Source organism: Oncorhynchus gorbuscha, unplaced genomic scaffold (genome assembly GCF_021184085.1).
Source record: "Oncorhynchus gorbuscha isolate QuinsamMale2020 ecotype Even-year unplaced genomic scaffold, OgorEven_v1.0 Un_scaffold_2774, whole genome shotgun sequence".
In the NCBI taxonomy this organism is placed as follows: domain Eukaryota; kingdom Metazoa; phylum Chordata; class Actinopteri; order Salmoniformes; family Salmonidae; genus Oncorhynchus; species Oncorhynchus gorbuscha.
Window position 1 is genome coordinate 47,501 of NW_025747194.1, and position 18,323 is coordinate 65,823.

The 18,323-nt window shown below is 42.1% G+C and overlaps 1 protein-coding gene across 2 annotated transcripts in view; it reads right to left on the reverse strand.

Annotated features, from left to right (window-relative positions):
* LOC124026559 (sodium- and chloride-dependent GABA transporter 2-like) overlaps nucleotides 1-16,807 on the reverse strand; it is a gene marked incomplete at its 5' end in the record, with an annotated part of 22,140 nt that extends 5,333 nt beyond the window's left edge. For both annotated transcript variants that reach the window (XM_046339470.1, XM_046339471.1), the window contains 7 exon segments: nucleotides 761-864; nucleotides 9,489-9,623; nucleotides 9,940-10,069; nucleotides 14,176-14,220; nucleotides 14,432-14,543; nucleotides 14,736-14,876; nucleotides 16,673-16,807. In XM_046339470.1, coding sequence (XP_046195426.1) covers nucleotides 761-864; nucleotides 9,489-9,623; nucleotides 9,940-10,069; nucleotides 14,176-14,220; nucleotides 14,432-14,543; nucleotides 14,736-14,876; nucleotides 16,673-16,807 — 802 coding nt within the window.
* Between the last annotated feature and the right edge of the window lie 1,516 nt (nucleotides 16,808-18,323).

Sequence of the window (18,323 nt, forward strand, 5' to 3'; positions counted from 1 at the left end):
GATGTGTCAAATCACTATCACTCCCTGGAACACAACAAGGTGTGTCAAATCACTATCACTCCCTGGAACACAACAAGGTGTGTCAAATCACTATCACTCCCTGGAACACAACAAGGTGTGTCAAATCACTATCGCTCCCTGGAACACAACAAGGTGTGTCAAATCACTATCACTCCCTGGAACACAACAAGGTGTGTAAAATCACTATCGCTCCCTGGAACACAACAAGGTGTGTAAAATCACTATTGCTCCCTGGAACACAACAAGGTGTGTAAAATCATTATCGCTTCCTGGAACACACAAGGTGTGTAAAATCACTATCACTCCCTGGAACACAACAAGGTGTGTGAAATCACTATCACTCACGTGAAGGTATTTCAGGTACTCTTGACTTAGTGTGGAGTTTGCACATTTGGAACCATTCCATTGGTTATATTGTACACAGCAAACTATATCAAGCATAGCTCAAGTGTTGAAAAACATGTGCCATGATGATGTGTTTGACCCAGGTCTATGTGATCCAATTCAAATAACGTCAAGAGGGACCTAGCATGCTACTCTAAATCAATGTGAGAGGATACCGTTTGGAAAGAAAAGAGATGTGCAGTTTTTCACTTTTGGGACTATTCCATTGGTTCCTTTCGTAAAGTGCAAACTAAATCAAGCACAGTTGACATACTTGAAAATGTTTTTGTTTTTATGTGACGATTCAAATAGAGTGTTGAAGGGGAAGCTGTGTGCAGTGGTGTGTCACACTGACTTTAAACAGTTGTTGTTGTACTTGTTGTAGCTGCCCAGAGAGGTGAGGACCCCCTGGCATACAGCGTAGGAGAAAAACACCTGGGTCCCTGCGTCACGCCACACCTAGAGAGAGAGGGGAGAGGGATGGAGTTAGAGAGAGTCAGAGGGGTGGATGGAGGGAGGGGGATGGATGGATGTAGGAAGGGAGGAGAGAGAGAGAGAGAGAGAGAGAGAGAGAGAGAGAGAGAGAGAGAGAGAGAGAGAGAGAGAGAGAGAGAGAGAGAGAGAGAGAGAGAGAGAGAGAGAGAGAGAGAGAGAGAGAGAGAGGGAGAAAGAATGGGAGGCAAGGAAGAGGGAGCAAGGGAGAGAGAGAGGGGGAGGCAAGGAGTGAAAGACAGGGGAGGGATGGAGGGAGGAGAGAGGAGAGGGAATGAGGGAGGTAGGAAAGAGAGTGAGAGGGATGGAGATAGGGAGAAGAGAAAGAGAGAATGAGGGGGCAGAGTACAGGAAGAAATTATATCTATTCTACTGTCACATGTTCAGCTAATTTCACTCATTAAAGTAAACAAAAAACGGTCAGAACCATGTGGTTTTCATCAAATACATCTCATGTAGACCCATAAACCATTGGATACATTTCTCTGTCAAAGCTGACAACAATCAACTACAACTTGTGTAACATCAGGTTTGTCTAGGGCCAATAATCTGGGCTCTCTACTGTCTTTCTCAGGCCAACATCCATCTGTGTGTCCGTTCATGTGCATGTTTGTGTGTATGTATGGCTGCCTGTGTCTGCTTGCACTTCCTATGTGTGTGTGTTGACAACATCAACCCTCTCAGCAGACCCTCAGCAGACCCACTCATAGCAGCATCTGGTTAGTGTTAGCAGGAGGGCGATAGGGCCTGGGAGGCCTGCAGTCTGCCCCATAACAAAGTCCATTATCCATCCCAGTATAATCCACATACTACCACAGCCAGCTGGGATGGGCCCCTTCATTTCTCCTCTCTCTGTCTATACACAGACCCCTTAAGCTCTTCTGTCTATACACAGACCCCTTAAGCTCTTCTCTCTGTCTATATACAGCCCACTAAAGCTCTTCTCTCTGTCTATACACAGACCCCTAAACCTCTTCTCTCTGTTTATACACAGACCTCTAACCCTTTTCTCTCTGTTTATACACAGAGCCCTAAACCTCTTCTCACTGTTTATACAAAGAGCCCTAAACCTCTTCTCACTGTCTATACACGGGCCTCTAACCCTCTTCTCTCTGTTTATACACAGAGCCCTACACTTCTTCTCTCTGTTTATACACAGACCTCTAACCCTCTTCTCTCTGTTTATACACAGACCTGTAAACCTCTTCTCTCTGTTTATACACAGACCTGTAAACCTCTTCTCTCTGTTTATACACAGCCCACTAAAGCTCTTCTCTCTGTTTATACACAGAGCCCTAAACCTCTTCTCACTGTCTATACACAGACCTCTAACCCTCTTCTCTCAGTTTATACACAGAGCTCAAAACCTCTTCTCACTGTTTATACACAGAGCCCTAAACCTCTTCTCACTGTCTATACACAGGCCTCTAACCCTCTTCTCTCTGTTTATACACAGAGCCCTAAACCTCTTCTCTCTGTTTATACACAGACCTCTAACCCTCTTCTCTCTGTTTATACACAGAGCCCTAAACCTCTTCTCTCTGTTTATACACAGACCTCTAAACTAATACACAACCCTCACTCAAGACTTCTTCCCCAAATCCAAAATAAAACACATGGCATGCAGTCGAACACACATTTTCTCCCTGGTCTGTTCTTCAGCTGTGTCGGGACACAGAGTTACATAACCAATCATCACCCGGACCCTGAAGTGTATTCATTTGGCCACCGTTCCAGTCCAAGTAACTGGGGATTCCCACGCCAGCCCGTCCTCCTCTCAATCCTCCCCAGGTCTCTAATTGCTTTAGCAACTTTTCTCACACCCTACACCTATGAACTTAAAGATGTTAGGTTTGTGACTATCCTTTTGTCCGCACATGATATGACACATCTGTCTTTGCGTATGTTTGCTGGGATACCTGGAAAGATGATGTTGTACAGTAATTTAGTTCTTTGAGAATCAGTGTTTTAGCCATAAGGTTAATTAACATAATATTATTCACCCTCCCCAATGTTGATGTCCTGCTCTCGCTACGGAAAAACAGCACGTTTCCGTTTAAAATAGACTAGTTGAAATATGATACAAAGAAACAAACTCACAACAGTCCATGACACTTCCCAAATACCCAGCAGGCTTCATCTGTCGCGGTTTGCACCCTTTTTGAGCCTACTCCTGATCCAACGAGCCCCACACAACAGGAAGCAAAGTTGGAGGATAGTTGACCCCTGAAACGAGGCTTGACCTCTCCAGGGACCGTGACACCGGACCCCAGAAGGCATCAGGTCACATGCCATGTTGTACTAAGGTCAAAGGTAATCCATACCAAAGAATGTCTCTTTTATGGGACTCTCTGGCACATAAAGAAATCGTCTGAATGCCTGAGTGTTTGACCGTTGCCATTGACGTTCGGTCATTGGACTACGACCAAAGAGTATCTTAAATAAATGAGTGGGGAAAATAGAAAACTGACCCAAGATCAGCGTCTAGGGGCAACTTCATCCTGCTCCGGGAGGATGGTGTTTTTGTTACTGTGTGTTGATGTTATGGTGTGTTCGGGTTACTGTTTTAACTCTAAAGGTCTTGGTTTGCTTTTCTTGCTAAGATCCCAGTTCCGCTTTGGGATTGTGAGCAGAGAAAGAGAGAGAAAATGCTGGAGAACATCTTTCCTCTGTACTAGCATCTTCACTCCCTACTACCATCTTTATTCCCTACTACCATCTTTATTCCCTACTACCATCTTCACTCCCTACTACCATCTTTATTCCCTACGACCATCTTTATTCCCTACTACCATCTTTCCTCCCTACTACCATCTTTATTCCCTACTACCATCTTTCCTCCCTACTACCATCTTTATTCCCTACTACCATCTTTATTCCCTACTACCATCTTCACTCCCTACTACCATCTTTATTCCCTACGACCATCTTTATTCCCTCCCATCTTTACTACTACCATCTTTTTCCTCCATCTTTACTCCCTACTACCATCTTTATTCCCTACTACCATCTTTATTCCCTACCATCCTACTACCATCTTTATTCCCTACTACCATCTTTCCTCCCTACTACCATCTTTTTATACCATCTTTATTCCCTACTACCATCTTTCCTCCCTACTACCATCTTTATTCCCTACTACCATCTTTATTCCCTACTACCATCTTTATTCCCTACTACCATCTTTATTCCCTACTACCATCTTTATTCCCCCTACTACCATCTTTATTCCCTACTACCATCTTTATTCCCTACTACCATCTTTATTCCCTACTACCATCTTTATTCCCTACTACCATCTTTATTCCCTACTACCATCTTTATTCCCTACCCATCTTTACCATCTTTATTCCCTACTACCATCTTTATTCCCTACTACCATCTTTATTCCCTACTACCATCTTTATTCCCTACTACCATCTTTATTCCCTACTACCATCTTTATTCCCTACTACCATCTTTATTCCCTACTACCATCTTTATTCCTACTACCATCTCCCTACTACCATCTTTATTCCCTACTACCATCTTTATTCCCTACTACCATCTTTATTCCCTACTACCATCTTTATTCCTACTACCATCTTTATTCCCTACCATCTTTATTCCCTACTACCATCTTTATTCCCTACTACCATCTTTATTCCCTACTACCATCTTTATTCCCTACTACCATCTTTATTCCCTACTACCATCTTTATTCCCTACTACCATCTTTATTCCCTACTACCATCTTTATTCCCTACTACCATCTTTATTCCCTACTACCATCTTTACTACCATCTTTATTCCCTACGACCATCTTTATTCCCTACTACCATCTTTATTCCCTACTACCATCTTTATTCCCTACTACCATCTTTATTACCATCTTTATTCCCTACTACCATCTTTATTCCCTCTACCATCTTTATTCCCTACTACCATCTTTATTCCCTACCATCTTTATTCCCTACTACCATCTTTATTCCCTACTACCATCTTTATTCCCTACTACCATCTTTATTCCCTACTACCATCTTTATTCCCTACTACCATCTTTATTCCCTACTACCATCTTTATTCCCTACTACCATCTTTATTCCCTACTACCATCTTTATTACTACCATCCTACGACCATCTTTATTCCCTACCATCTTTATTCCCTACTACCATCTTTATTCCCTTACCATCTTTATTCCCTACTACCATCTTTATTCCCTACTACCATCTTTATTCCCTACTACCATCTTTATTCCCTACTACCATCTTTATTCCCTACTACCATCTTTATTCCCTACTACCATCATCCTACCATCTTTATTCCTACCATCTTTCCATCCCTACTACCATCTTTCCTCCCTACTACCATCTTTCCTCCTACTACCATCTTTATTCCCTACTACCATCTTTATTCCCTACTACCATCTTTATTCCCTACTACCATCTTTATTCCCTACTACCATCTTTATTCCCTACTACCATCTTTATTCCCTACTACCATCTTTCCTCCCTACTACCATCTTTCCTCCCTACTACCATCTTTCCTCCCTACTACCATCTTTCCTCCCTACTACCATCTTTCCTCCCTACCATCTTTCCTCCCTACTACCATCTTTCCTCCCTACTACCATCTTTCCTCCCTACTACCATCTTTATTCCCTACTACCATCTTTATTCCCTACTACCATCTTTATTCCCTACTACCATCTTTATTCCCTACTACCATCTTTATTCCCTACTACCATCTTTATTCCCTACTACCATCTTTCCTCCCTACTACCATCTTTATTCCCTACTACCATCTTTATTCCCTACTACCATCTTTATTCCCTACTACCATCTTTATTCCCTACTACCATCTTTCCTCCTACTACCATCTTTATTCCCTACTACCATCTTTATTCCCTACTACCATCTTTCCTCCCTACTACCATCTTTATTCCCTACTACCATCTTTCCTCCCTACTACCATCTTTATTCCCTACTACCATCTTTCCTCCTACTACCATCTTTATTCCCTACTACCATCTTTCCTCCCTACTACCATCTTTATTCCCTACTACCATCTTTATTCCCTACTACCATCTTTCCTCCCTACTACCATCTTTATTCCCTACTACCATCTTTCCTCCCTACTACCATCTTTATTCCCTACTACCATCTTTATTCCCTACTACCATCTTTATTCCCTACTACCATCTTTATTCCCTACTACCATCTTTCCTCCCTACTACCATCTTTATTCCCTACTACCATCTTTATTCCCTACTACCATCTTTATTCCCTACTACCATCTTTATTCCCTACTACCATCTTTATTCCTACTACCATCTTTATTCCCTACTACCATCTTTATTCCTACTACCATCTTTATTCCCTACTACCATCTTTATTCCCTACTACCATCTTTATTCCCTACTACCATCTTTATTCCTACTACCATCTTTATTCCCTACTACCATCTTTATTCCCTACTACCATCTTTATTCCCTACTACCATCTTTATTCCCTACTACCATCTTTATTCCCTACTACCATCTTTATTCCCTACTACCATCTTTATTCCCTACTACCATCTTTATTCCCTACTACCATCTTTATTCCTACTACCATCTTTATTCCCTACTACCATCTTTATTCCCTACTACCATCTTTATTCCCTACTACCATCTTTATTCCCTACTACCATCTTTATTCCCTACTACCATCTTTATTCCCTACTACCATCTTTATTCCCTACTACCATCTTTATTCCCTACTACCATCTTTATTCCCTACTACCATCTTTATTCCCTACTACCATCTTTATTCCTACTACCATCTTTATTCCTACGACCATCTTTATTCCCTACTACCATCTTTATTCCCTACTACCATCTTTATTCCCTACTACCATCTTTATTCCCTACTACCATCTTTATTCCCTACTACCATCTTTATTCCCTACTACCATCTTTATTCCCTACGACCATCTTTATTCCCTACTACCATCTTTATTCCCTACGACCATCTTTATTCCCTACGACCATCTTTATTCCCTACTACCATCTTTATTCCCTACTCCATCTTTATTCCCTACTACCATCTTTATTCCCTACTACCATCTTTATTCCCTACTACCATCTTTATTCCCTACTACCATCTTTATTCCCTACGACCATCTTTATTCCCTACTACCATCTTTATTCCCTACTACCATCTTTATTCCCTACTACCATCTTTATTCCCTACGACCATCTTTATTCCCTACTACCATCTTTCCTCCCTACTACCATCTTTCCTCCCTACTACCATCTTTCCTCCCTACTACCATCTTTATTCCCTCTACTACCATCTTTCCTCCCTACTACCATCTTTCCTCCCTACTACCATCTTTCCTCCCTACTACCATCTTTCCTCCCTACTACCATCTTTATTCCCTACTACCATCTTTCCTCCCTACTACCATCTTTATTCCCTACTACCATCTTTATTCCCTACTACCATCTTTATTCCCTACTACCATCTTTCCTCCCTACTACCATCTTTATTCCCTACTACCATCTTTATTCCCTACTACCATCTTTATTCCCTACTACCATCTTTCCTCCCTACTACCATCTTTCCTCCCTACTACCATCTTTCCTCCCTACTACCATCTTTCCTCTACTACCATCTTTCCTCCTACTACCATCTTTCCTCCCTACTACCATCTTTTTCCTCCCCATCTTTCCTCCCTACTACCATCTTATTCCCTACTACCATCTTTCCTCCCTACTACCATCTTTATTCCCTACTACCATCTTTCCTCCCTACTACCATCTTTATTCCCTACTACCATCTTTCCTCCCTACTACCATCTTTCTCCCTTACCATCTTTCCTCCCTACTACCATCTTTCCTCCCTACTACCATATTTCCTCCTACTACCATCTTTCCTCCCTACTACCATCTTTCCTCCCTACTACCATCTTTATTCCTCCTACTGCCATCTTTCCTCCCTACTACCATCTTTCCTCCCTACTACCATCTTTCCTCCCTACTACCATCTTTCCTCTACTACCATCTATCCTCCTATACCATCTTTCCTCCCTACTACCATCTTTCCTCCCTACTACCATCTTTCTCCCTACTACCATCTTTCCTCTACTACCATCTTTCCTCCCTACTACCATCTTTTTCCTCATCTTTATTCCCTACTACCATCTTTATTCCCTTTACTACCATCTTTCCTCCCTACTACCATCTTTATTCCCTACTACCATCTTTCCTCCCTACTACCATCTTTATTCCCTACTACCATCTTTATTCCCTACTACCATCTTTATTCCCTACTACCATCTTTCCTCTCTACTACCATCTTTCCTCCCTACTACCATCTTTATTCCCTACTACCATCTTTCCTCCCTACTACCATCTTTCCTCCCTACTATCATCTTTCCTCCCTACTACCATCTTTCCTCCCTACTACCATCTTTCCTTCTACTACCATCTTTATTCCCTAAGACCATCTTTCCTCCCTACTACCATCTTTATTCCCTACTACCATCTTTATTCCCTACTACCATCTTTCCTCCCACCACCATCTTTATTCCCTACTACCATCTTTATTCCCTACTACCATCTTTCCTCTATACTACCATCTTTCCTTCCTACTACCATCTTTCCTCCCTACTACCATCTTTCCTCCCTACTACCATATTTCCTCTCTACTACCATCTTTCCTCCCTACTACCATCTTTTCTCCCTACTACCATATTTCCTCTCTACTACCATCTTTCCTCCAGACTACCATCTTTCCTCCCTACTACCATCTTTCCTCCCTACTACCATCTTTCCTATCTACTACCATCTATCCTCTCTTATACCATCTTCCCTCCCTACTACCATCTTTCCTCCCTACTACCATCTTTCCTCTCTACTACCATCTTTCCTCAATACTACCATCTTTCCTCCCTACTACCATCTTTATTCCCTACTACCATCTTTATTCTACTACCATCTTTATTCCCTACGACCATCTTTATTCCCTACTACCATCTTTCCTCCCTACTACCATCTTTCCTCTCTACTACCATCTTTATTCCCTACGACCATCTTTATTCACTACTACCATCTTTATTCCCTACTACCATCTTTATTCCCTACTACCATCTTCACTCCCTACTACCATCTTTCCTCCCTACTACCATCTTTCCTCCCTACTACCATCTTTCCTCCCTACTATCATCTTTCCTATCTACTACCATCTATCCTCTCTTATACCATCTTCCCTCCCTACTACCATCTTTCCTCCCTACTACCATCTTTCCTCTCTACTACCATCTTTCCTCAATACTACCATCTTTCCTCCCTACTACCATCTTTCCTCTCTACTACCATCTTTATTCCCTACTACCATCTTTCCTCCCTACTACCATCTTTATTCCCTACTACCATCTTTCCTCCCTACTACCATCTTTATTCCCTACTACCATCTTTCCTCCCTACTACCATCTTTATTCCCTACTACCATCTTTCCTCTCTACTACCATCTTTCCTCTCTACTACCATCTTTCCTTCCTACTACCATCTTTCCTTCCTACTACCATCTTTCCTCCCTACTACCATCCCTGTCCCATCAGTCTTACCCCAGGTTCCAAGATCTTGTCCATTTGAGGCCAGAGATAGTACTTTATGCCCTCTCCAGCCCCTGGTAGAGTCACACCTCGGATAAACAGGATGAAGAGCATCAGGTAGGGGAACGTTGCTGTGAAGTACACCACCTGTGGTCACACATGAAGATACACTTGAACAGACAGACAGACAGACAGACAGACAGACAGACAGACAGACAGACAGACAGACAGACAGACAGACAGACAGACAGACAGACAGACAGACAGACAGACAGACAGACAGACAGACAGACAGACAGACAGACAGACAGACACAGACACAGACACACACACACACAGACACACACACACACACACACACACACAGACACACACACACACACACACACACACACACACACACACACACACACACACACACACACACACACGTGGGAGGCTGTATGGGAGGCTGCCAGCTCACCTTGCCTGTAGATTTGACTCCCTTCCAGATGCAGAAGTAGCAGATGATCCAGGCCAGCAGCAGACAGAGAGCCAGGTCCCAATGTACAGCACCCAGCGACACATGATCTGACGTCCTCAACACCCGACGACTGGGGAACAACACACACACACACGAATGCACACACACACACACACACACACAAACACACACACATGAATGTACACACACAAACCAGTCTGGTCAGTAAGACGTTTAGACCATGGCGCCACGACAGTTCACAAATGTTTAGCAACAAGGGAGAGTATGATTATGATAAATGGAAAAAGCGCTTTTTATTTCATTATTATTTCGTTTTATGCTTTCCCCAAACCGTAACCCTAACCGTAACCCTAACCGTAACCCTAATCGTAACCCTAACCGTAACCCAAACCGTAACCCTAACCGTAACCCTAACCGTAACCCTCACCTTAACCCTAACCTTAACCCTAACCGTAACCATTTGGAATGAATACCTAACCGTAACCATTTGGAATGAATACCTAACCGTAACCATTTGGAATGAATACCTAACCGTAACCATTTGGAATGAATACCTAACCGTAACCATTTGGAATGAATACCTAACCGTAACCATTTTGAATGAATACCTAACTGCTAACCGTAACCCTAATCGTAACCCTAACCGTAACCCTAACCGTAACCCTCACCTTAACCCTAACCCATAACCCTAACCGTAACCCTAATTTGGAATAACCGTAACCCTAACCGTAACCCTAACCGTAACCATTTGGAATAACCTAACCGTAACCATTTGGAATGAATACCTAATAACCCTAACCGTAACCCTTAACCCAAACCCTAAAACCCTAACCCTAACCGTAACCCTAATCGTAACCCTAACCGTAACCAAAACCGTAACCCTAACCGTAACCCTAACCTTAACCCTAACCGTAACCCTAACCCTAACCGTAACCCTAACCGTAACCCTAACCTTAACCCTAACCGTAACCCTAACCGTAACCCTCACCTTAACCCTAACCTTAACCCTAACCGTAACCATTTGGAATGAATACCTAACCGTAACCATTTGGAATGAATACCTAACCCTAACCCCGTAACCCTAACCGTAACCATTTGGAATGAAACCCGTAACCCTAACCGTAACCCTAATGTAACCCTAACCGTAACCCCGTAACCATTTGGAATGAATACCTAACCGTAACCATTTGGAATGAATACCTAAGTAACCCTAACCGTAACCCTAATCGTAACCCTAACCGTAACCCTAAATAACCCTCACCTTAACCCTAACCGTAACCTAACCGTAACCGTAACCATTTGGAATGAATACCTAACCGTAACCATTTGGAATGAATACCTAACCGTAACCCTAACCGTAACCCTAACCGTAACCCTAACCGTAACCCTAACCTTAACCCTAACCTTAACCCTAACCGTAACCCTAACCGTAACCCTAACCGTAACCCTAACCGTAACCTAATTAACCCTGTAACCCTAACCGTAACCCTAACCGTAACCGTAACCCTTAACCCTAACCGTAACCCTAACCTTAACCCTAACCGTAACCCTAACCTTAACCCTAACCGTAACCCTAACCGTAACCCTCACCTTAACCCTAACCTTAACCCTAACCGTAACCATTTGGAATGAATACCTAACCGTAACCATTTGGAATGAATACCTAACCGTAACCCTAACCGTAACCCTAATCGTAACCCTAACCGTAACCCTAACCGTAACCATTTGGAATGAATACCTAACCGTAACCATTTGGAATGAATACTAACCGTAACCCTAACCGTAACCCTAATCGTAACCCTAACCGTAACCCTAACCGTAACCCTCACCTTAACCCTAACCATAACCCTAACCTTAACCCTAACCTTAACCCTAACCCGTAACCCTAACCTTAACCCTAACCTTAACCCTAACCTTAACCCTAACCGTAATTTGGAATGAATACCTAACCGTAACCATTTGGAATGAATACCTAACCGTAACCATTTGGAATGAATACCTAACCGTAACCCTAACCGTAACCCTAACCGTAACCCTAACCTTAACCCTAACCTTAACCCTAACCGTAACCCTAACCGTAACCCTAACCGTAACCCTAACCGTAACCCTAACCGTAACCCTAACCTAACCATAACCCTAACCGTAACCGTAACCCTAACCGTAACCCTAACCTTAACCCTAACCGTAACCCTAACCGTAACCCTAACCTTAACCCTAACCGTAACCCTAACCGTAACCCTCACCTTAACCCTAACCTTAACCCTAACCGTAACCATTTGGAATGAATACCTAACCGTAACCATTTGGAATGAATACCTAACCGTAACCATTTGGAATGAATACCTAACCGTAACCATTTGGAATGAATACCTAACCGTAACCATTTGGAATGAATACCTAACCGTAACCATTTGGAATGAATACCTAACCGTAACCATTTGGAATGAATACCTAACCGTAACCCTAACCGTAACCCAAACCGTAACCCTAACCGTAACCCTAACCTTAACCCTAACCTTAACCCTAACCTTAACCCTAACCGTAACCATTTGGAATGAATACCGTAACCATTTGGAATGAATACCTAACCGTAACCATTTGGAATGAATACCTAACCGTAACCCTAACCGTAACCCAAACCGTAACCCTAACCGTAACCCTAACCTTAACCCTAACCTTAACCCTAACCTTAACCCTAACCGTAACCATTTGGAATGAATACCTAACCGTAACCATTTGGAATGAATACCTAACGTAACCATTTGGAATGAATACCTAACCGTAACCATTTGGACCTAATGAATACCTAACCGTAACCATTTGGAATGAATACCTAACCGTAACCATTTGGAATGAATACCTAACCGTAACCCTAACCGTTAACCCTGTAATACCTAACCTTAACCCTAACCTTAACCCTAACCTTAATGTAACCCTAATAACCTAACCGTAACCCTTAACCCTAACCGAACCCTAACCATTTAACCCTAATAATACCTAACCGTAACCATTTGGAATGAATACCTAACCGTAACCATTTGGAATGAATACCTAAACGTAACCCTTTTAGTTGTTTCTGTTTTAACCTAGTAACCATGCAGAATTAACCCACTCATCAAATTACGTCAAATCCCAATACCATGACCCTCTATGTACTACATATCATCTTAGACATGGTGTTTTATTTCAGAGATCCTCTCCCCACACAAATCTAACCTAAACAAATTCACAGCGACAGCCGACCGACAGAAAGACACGTGTTCTTTTTGTCACGTTCTGACCTTTATTTCCTGTGTTTTGTATTTAGTTAGTATGGTCAGGGCGTGAGTTGGGTGGGCAGTCTATGTTTGTTTTTCTAGGTTTTGGGAATTTCTATGTGTCGGCCTAGTATGGTTCTCAATCAGAGGCAGGTGTCATTAGTTGTCTCTGATTGAGAATCATACTTAGGTAGCCTGGGTTTCACTGTGTGTTTGTGGGTGATTGTTCCTGTCTCTGTGTTTGCACCAGATAGGACTGTTTTAGGTTTTCTCACGTTTGTTGTTTTTGTTAGTTATCTCATGTGTAGTTTCTTTATAAATTAAAGAACATGAATAACCACCATGCTGCTTTTTGGTCCGCTTCTCTTTCGCCAGAAAACCCTTACACTTTTTCCAACTTTATAGTCTCCATATGGAGCCTCTGCACGAATACAGAGACAAAATAGCATCGGCATGATAGATACAGATGTTCCATTTTCCCCACTTTAGTTTATAAGGTTTTAGTTTAGGCTTTGAACCCCAAAGAAAGGACACATATTGTTCTCATTTAGTAGAAAATGCTTTAGAGTGCTGTTCTCAGCCCATTTCCCAATCCTGCACCACCCGGAAACCCCATCAGGAATGTATCATGTGGGAAGAACCATGGCCTATCACGGAATCACCAGACTAGTCTGACGAAACAACAACACTCAATTTGAACACAAAATAATCCTTGTCGAGCACTCTAATTGGTTGTTTTATGGTTCCCTCCGGGCTGTAATTGGCTAATTTCCCTTACCCGGTGTTCTGCTGGGCCGTTGGGTGGGCCCTATATTGTCTGTCAGCGTGACTCATCATTATCTGTGTGTGTGTGTGTGTGTGTGTGTGTGTGTGTGTGTGTGTGTGTGTGTGTGTGTGTGTGTGTGTGTGTGTGTGTGTGCGTGTGTATTTCAGAAGTTATGATTGGTTTCAAACTTACGCCCAAAACTCCTCCTCAGGAGATGTGATCTTCATGGTTTCATTACTGAAAGAGAAAGAGGGGTTTAAACCAATGAAAAAGCAGTGAGAAATAGCTAAATGAACCACAATACAGTCATCTCAATGTCTGCATGACTGCACCTCATCAACACCCAGTGTATCTTCATCAACACCCAGTGTATCTTCATCAACACCCAGTGTATCTTCATCAACACCCAGTGTATCTGATATCTTCAAAGTACAATAAGGAGGCCTACCTCAACATATTGTAGTCATTATATTCAGTCTGGTTGTGAAGGAAGGACCAGTCTGAGTCCAACTGGGAGAGGTGTGGGTTCAACAACATGGAACTCAAATTATGACAGTTCTCTGTGAGAATGTTAGAGAGAGAGAAAGAGAGAGACGAGAGAGAGAGAGAGAGAGAGAGAGAGAGAGAGAGAGAGAGAGAGAGAGAGAGAGAGAGAGAGAGAGAGAGAGAGAGAGAGTAAGTATGTGCACATACATACGTGCCCGTGTGTCTATGTCTACGTGTGTGTCTGTGTCTGTGTTCAGTTCTTGTACCAGTATTCCACTCATTGTCACAGGTGGACCAGGGCAGTGGATTCCTGAAGGAGTTGAATAGGTAGAACAGACCCCAGGCTAGCACCACTATGTAATAGATGTTCAAGTACGCCACAATCACTTGGGATGCAATTCCCACTCCTATAGACGGAAAAGCAAAGGCAGGTTAACATTTGATAAGGTGACTGTTCTTTAAATAACTTAGTAACTTAGCACAGTGGTCAAACCATGGATCTGGAGAACTACAGGGCGTGCAGGCTTTTGGTTCAGCCCAGCACTACAATACCTAAATAAACAAACGTGTCATTGAGACTTTGTTAAGTTGAATCGGGAGTGTTAGTACTGGGCTGGAACAAAAGCCTGCTTAATACCTAGCAAATTACAGTTAGATATAGAAAATGTGAAATGTATTTGTTTTCAATCAATGTCTTTGTATACAGCAGCATCTCATGAGTTTAGCCTGAAAGAACACATTTGAATCCCTGTTTTAACTAGCATAAGGCCCGATTCCCAGACACAAATAATGGATAGTCCTGTACTAAAAAGCCATTTTAACGGTTATGAATGTAATCTACGTAATCCCCAAAAGTAATTACTATCATGAACTATAACTAGTAATGCTGCATACTCCAAGAAAGGCTACAATCTCACCTTTCTGGCAAGAATAGTTATACATTGCTGAGGTGTCGTCACTTTTGAAGATACAAGCTGAAGTACACAGTAGAAGTATCATGAAAGTATAAAAATACGAAATATTTTATATTGTGTATTTCCTATTCAATAGAACTGTATGAATATGGCTTGAAATGATACATGCTTTCGAAAATATAATATAATCAAATTATACAACAACTAACTATAAGATTCCACTTTCCTTATAACTGTAAAATACATATTTGTATGTTGAGTGTTAGAGAAAATGTGAATATTTTCTAAAGGTCTCTCTTGATCAAAACGTCTTCCCCCATCGCTACCCCCATCGCTACCCCCATCACTGTGAACGTCTCACTGAGCCCATTTAGAACTTGCCTTTCATCTCGTATCAATCTTGTACGTCTGTTACAAGCAGAAAGTGTTTTTTTGTTTAAAATGTATGAATTATTTTAATTTCCTGTCAATAAATCAATCTCTGAATGTGGTACAGCGACGAAACCCCTCTCTCCTTCTGCGCTACAATGTAAGGACTCCAAGCATATGTGTTGTTAGTGGCTGTGATGTAGGGTTCAGCCTGGAGTTGATGGACAGTCAGAAGAGCGAATAAAATGGTAGGAGGGACACCCCACATATACTCCTGTGTCCGTGAGATTCAGGGCTACTGCTCAATGCAAGCCATTTCAACCTATGCTGCCCACAGATCAATTTATCAGTGAAAATGTCAGTCGGAAACGATACCAGAACCACGCAGGTCCCCAAAACAGGGGACTTGACATCTATTAATAAAGAAGACTGCTACAAGCTCTCACAGTCTCACGTCAAATGTCAAATTTCGAAGCTGTTCCAAATGTCACATTTTTAAGTGTTTAAGGTTAAGTTTAGGCATTAACTCTGTATTTTTAAGGTTAGGCATTAACTCCAGAATACTTAAGGTAAGGGTTAAGGTTTGGGTTACACTTAAAACAAAAATATCAGAAACCACTTTCTTTCTGGATTCGAACATGTTACTTTTGGAACCCAAGGCAGATGCTTACGTCCATCCACAAGGCCCTAGCAAAACTAGCAAAACCAGCAAAACCGAAACCTACTTAAAGGTAACAGCTCTCACTGTTGCCCCTAGTGGCTGGTTTCTACATCATCTCCCGTCATCCTCAGACATGGATGGATGTCGAATATGGACTTGTATCATGGGTGGCCTGACTGGAAGATTCACCATAGGCTAAATCTGTGTCTGGGGAACTGGCCCATTATGTAATAATGTAAGGAGCAGACAGAGTGATCACCTTCGAACATGGGACATATCTTCCTCCAGGCTGTGACCCCGCCCTCGCTGGTGTACTGGCCCAATGCCGTCTCCAGGAAGAACACAGGGATACCACAGAAGAAGAGGAAGACAAAGTACGGGATGAAGAAGACACCTGTGGAGGGTTAAAAACACCAGTGAAGAAGAGTGTTTACTGTATGAAAGGTGTGTTACTATGGTAAATGGTTGAATAGAACAGCAGGAAGGATCCAAGGATTAAGCCATTGAGATGAATGACAAAACATTTGGTGTGAATAGACTAAGGAAATGCTTATTGACATTTCAGTTGTGTGATGATGCGGTATTGCTGTACAGTAGTTAGCACATGTTCTTTAGCTACGAGTCCATGAAAAGAGTTGACAGCTGAATAGATATCCTTCATAAGGAAATGAATGAACTTTCCAGTGGATACAGAGAGCCTTTGAGGCTGCACAAAAGCAATCGCAGGCCTGGTATCCTTTTTTTTTTTTAGGATGCATACATCTTTTGTTGCTCACAGAATATTAGAGGTGAAGCTCCGCTAAGAGTCAACTCCCTCGGGAAACATCTTTCTTATCTCTCTCTCTCTCTCTCTTTCTCTCAATTCAATAAAAAAAAAATGTGAACAGTAAATATTACACTCACAAGTTCCAAAAGAATAAAGACATTTCAAATGTCCTATAATGTCTATACTGTATACAGTGTTGTAATGATGTGCAAATAGTTCAAGTCAAAAAGGGAGGAAAAAAATAAGCAACATAAATATGGGTTGTGTTTACAATGGCATTTGTTATTCACTGGTTGCTCTTTTCTTGTGGCAACAGGTCACCAATCTTGCAGCTGTGATTGCAGACTGTGGTATTTCACCCAATAGATATGGGAGTTAATCAAAATGTTATTTGTTTTTCGTATTCTTTGTGGGTCTGTGAGGTCTGAGGGAAATATTTGTCTCTAATATGGTCACATATTTGGCAGGAGGTTAGGAAGTGCAGCTCAGTTTCCACCTCATTTTGTGGGCAGTGAGCACACAGCCTGTCTTCTCTTGAGAGCCATGTCTGCCTGCGGCAACCTTTCTCAATGGCAAGGCTATGCTCACTGAGTCTGTACATAGTCAAAGCTTTCCTTAATTTTAGGTCAGTCACAGTGGTCAGGTATTCTGCCGCTGTGTACTCTCTGTGTAGGGTCAAATAGCATTCTAGATTGCTCCTTTTTTGTTAATTCATTCCAATGTGTCAGGTAATTATCTTTTTGTTTTTTCATGATTTGTTTGAGTCTAATTGTGTTGCTGTCCTGGGGCTCTGTGGGGTCTGTTTGTGTTTGTGAAAAGAGCCCCAGGACCAGCTTGCTTAGGGGACTCTACTCCAGGTTCATCTAATCCCTCTATCTCTCACTTTCTTTTCTCTCTCTGTCTCTCTCTCACACACACACTCTCTCTCATTCTCTGATGATCAATTACTCTCTCACACACTCTCTCTCATTCTCTGATGATCAATTACTCTCTCACACACTCTCTCTCATTCTCTGATGATCAATTACTCTCTCACACACTCTCTCTCATTCTCTGATGATCAATTACTCTCTCACACACTCTCTCTCATTCTCTGATGATCAATTACTCTCTCATTCTCTGATGATCACTCACACACTCTCTC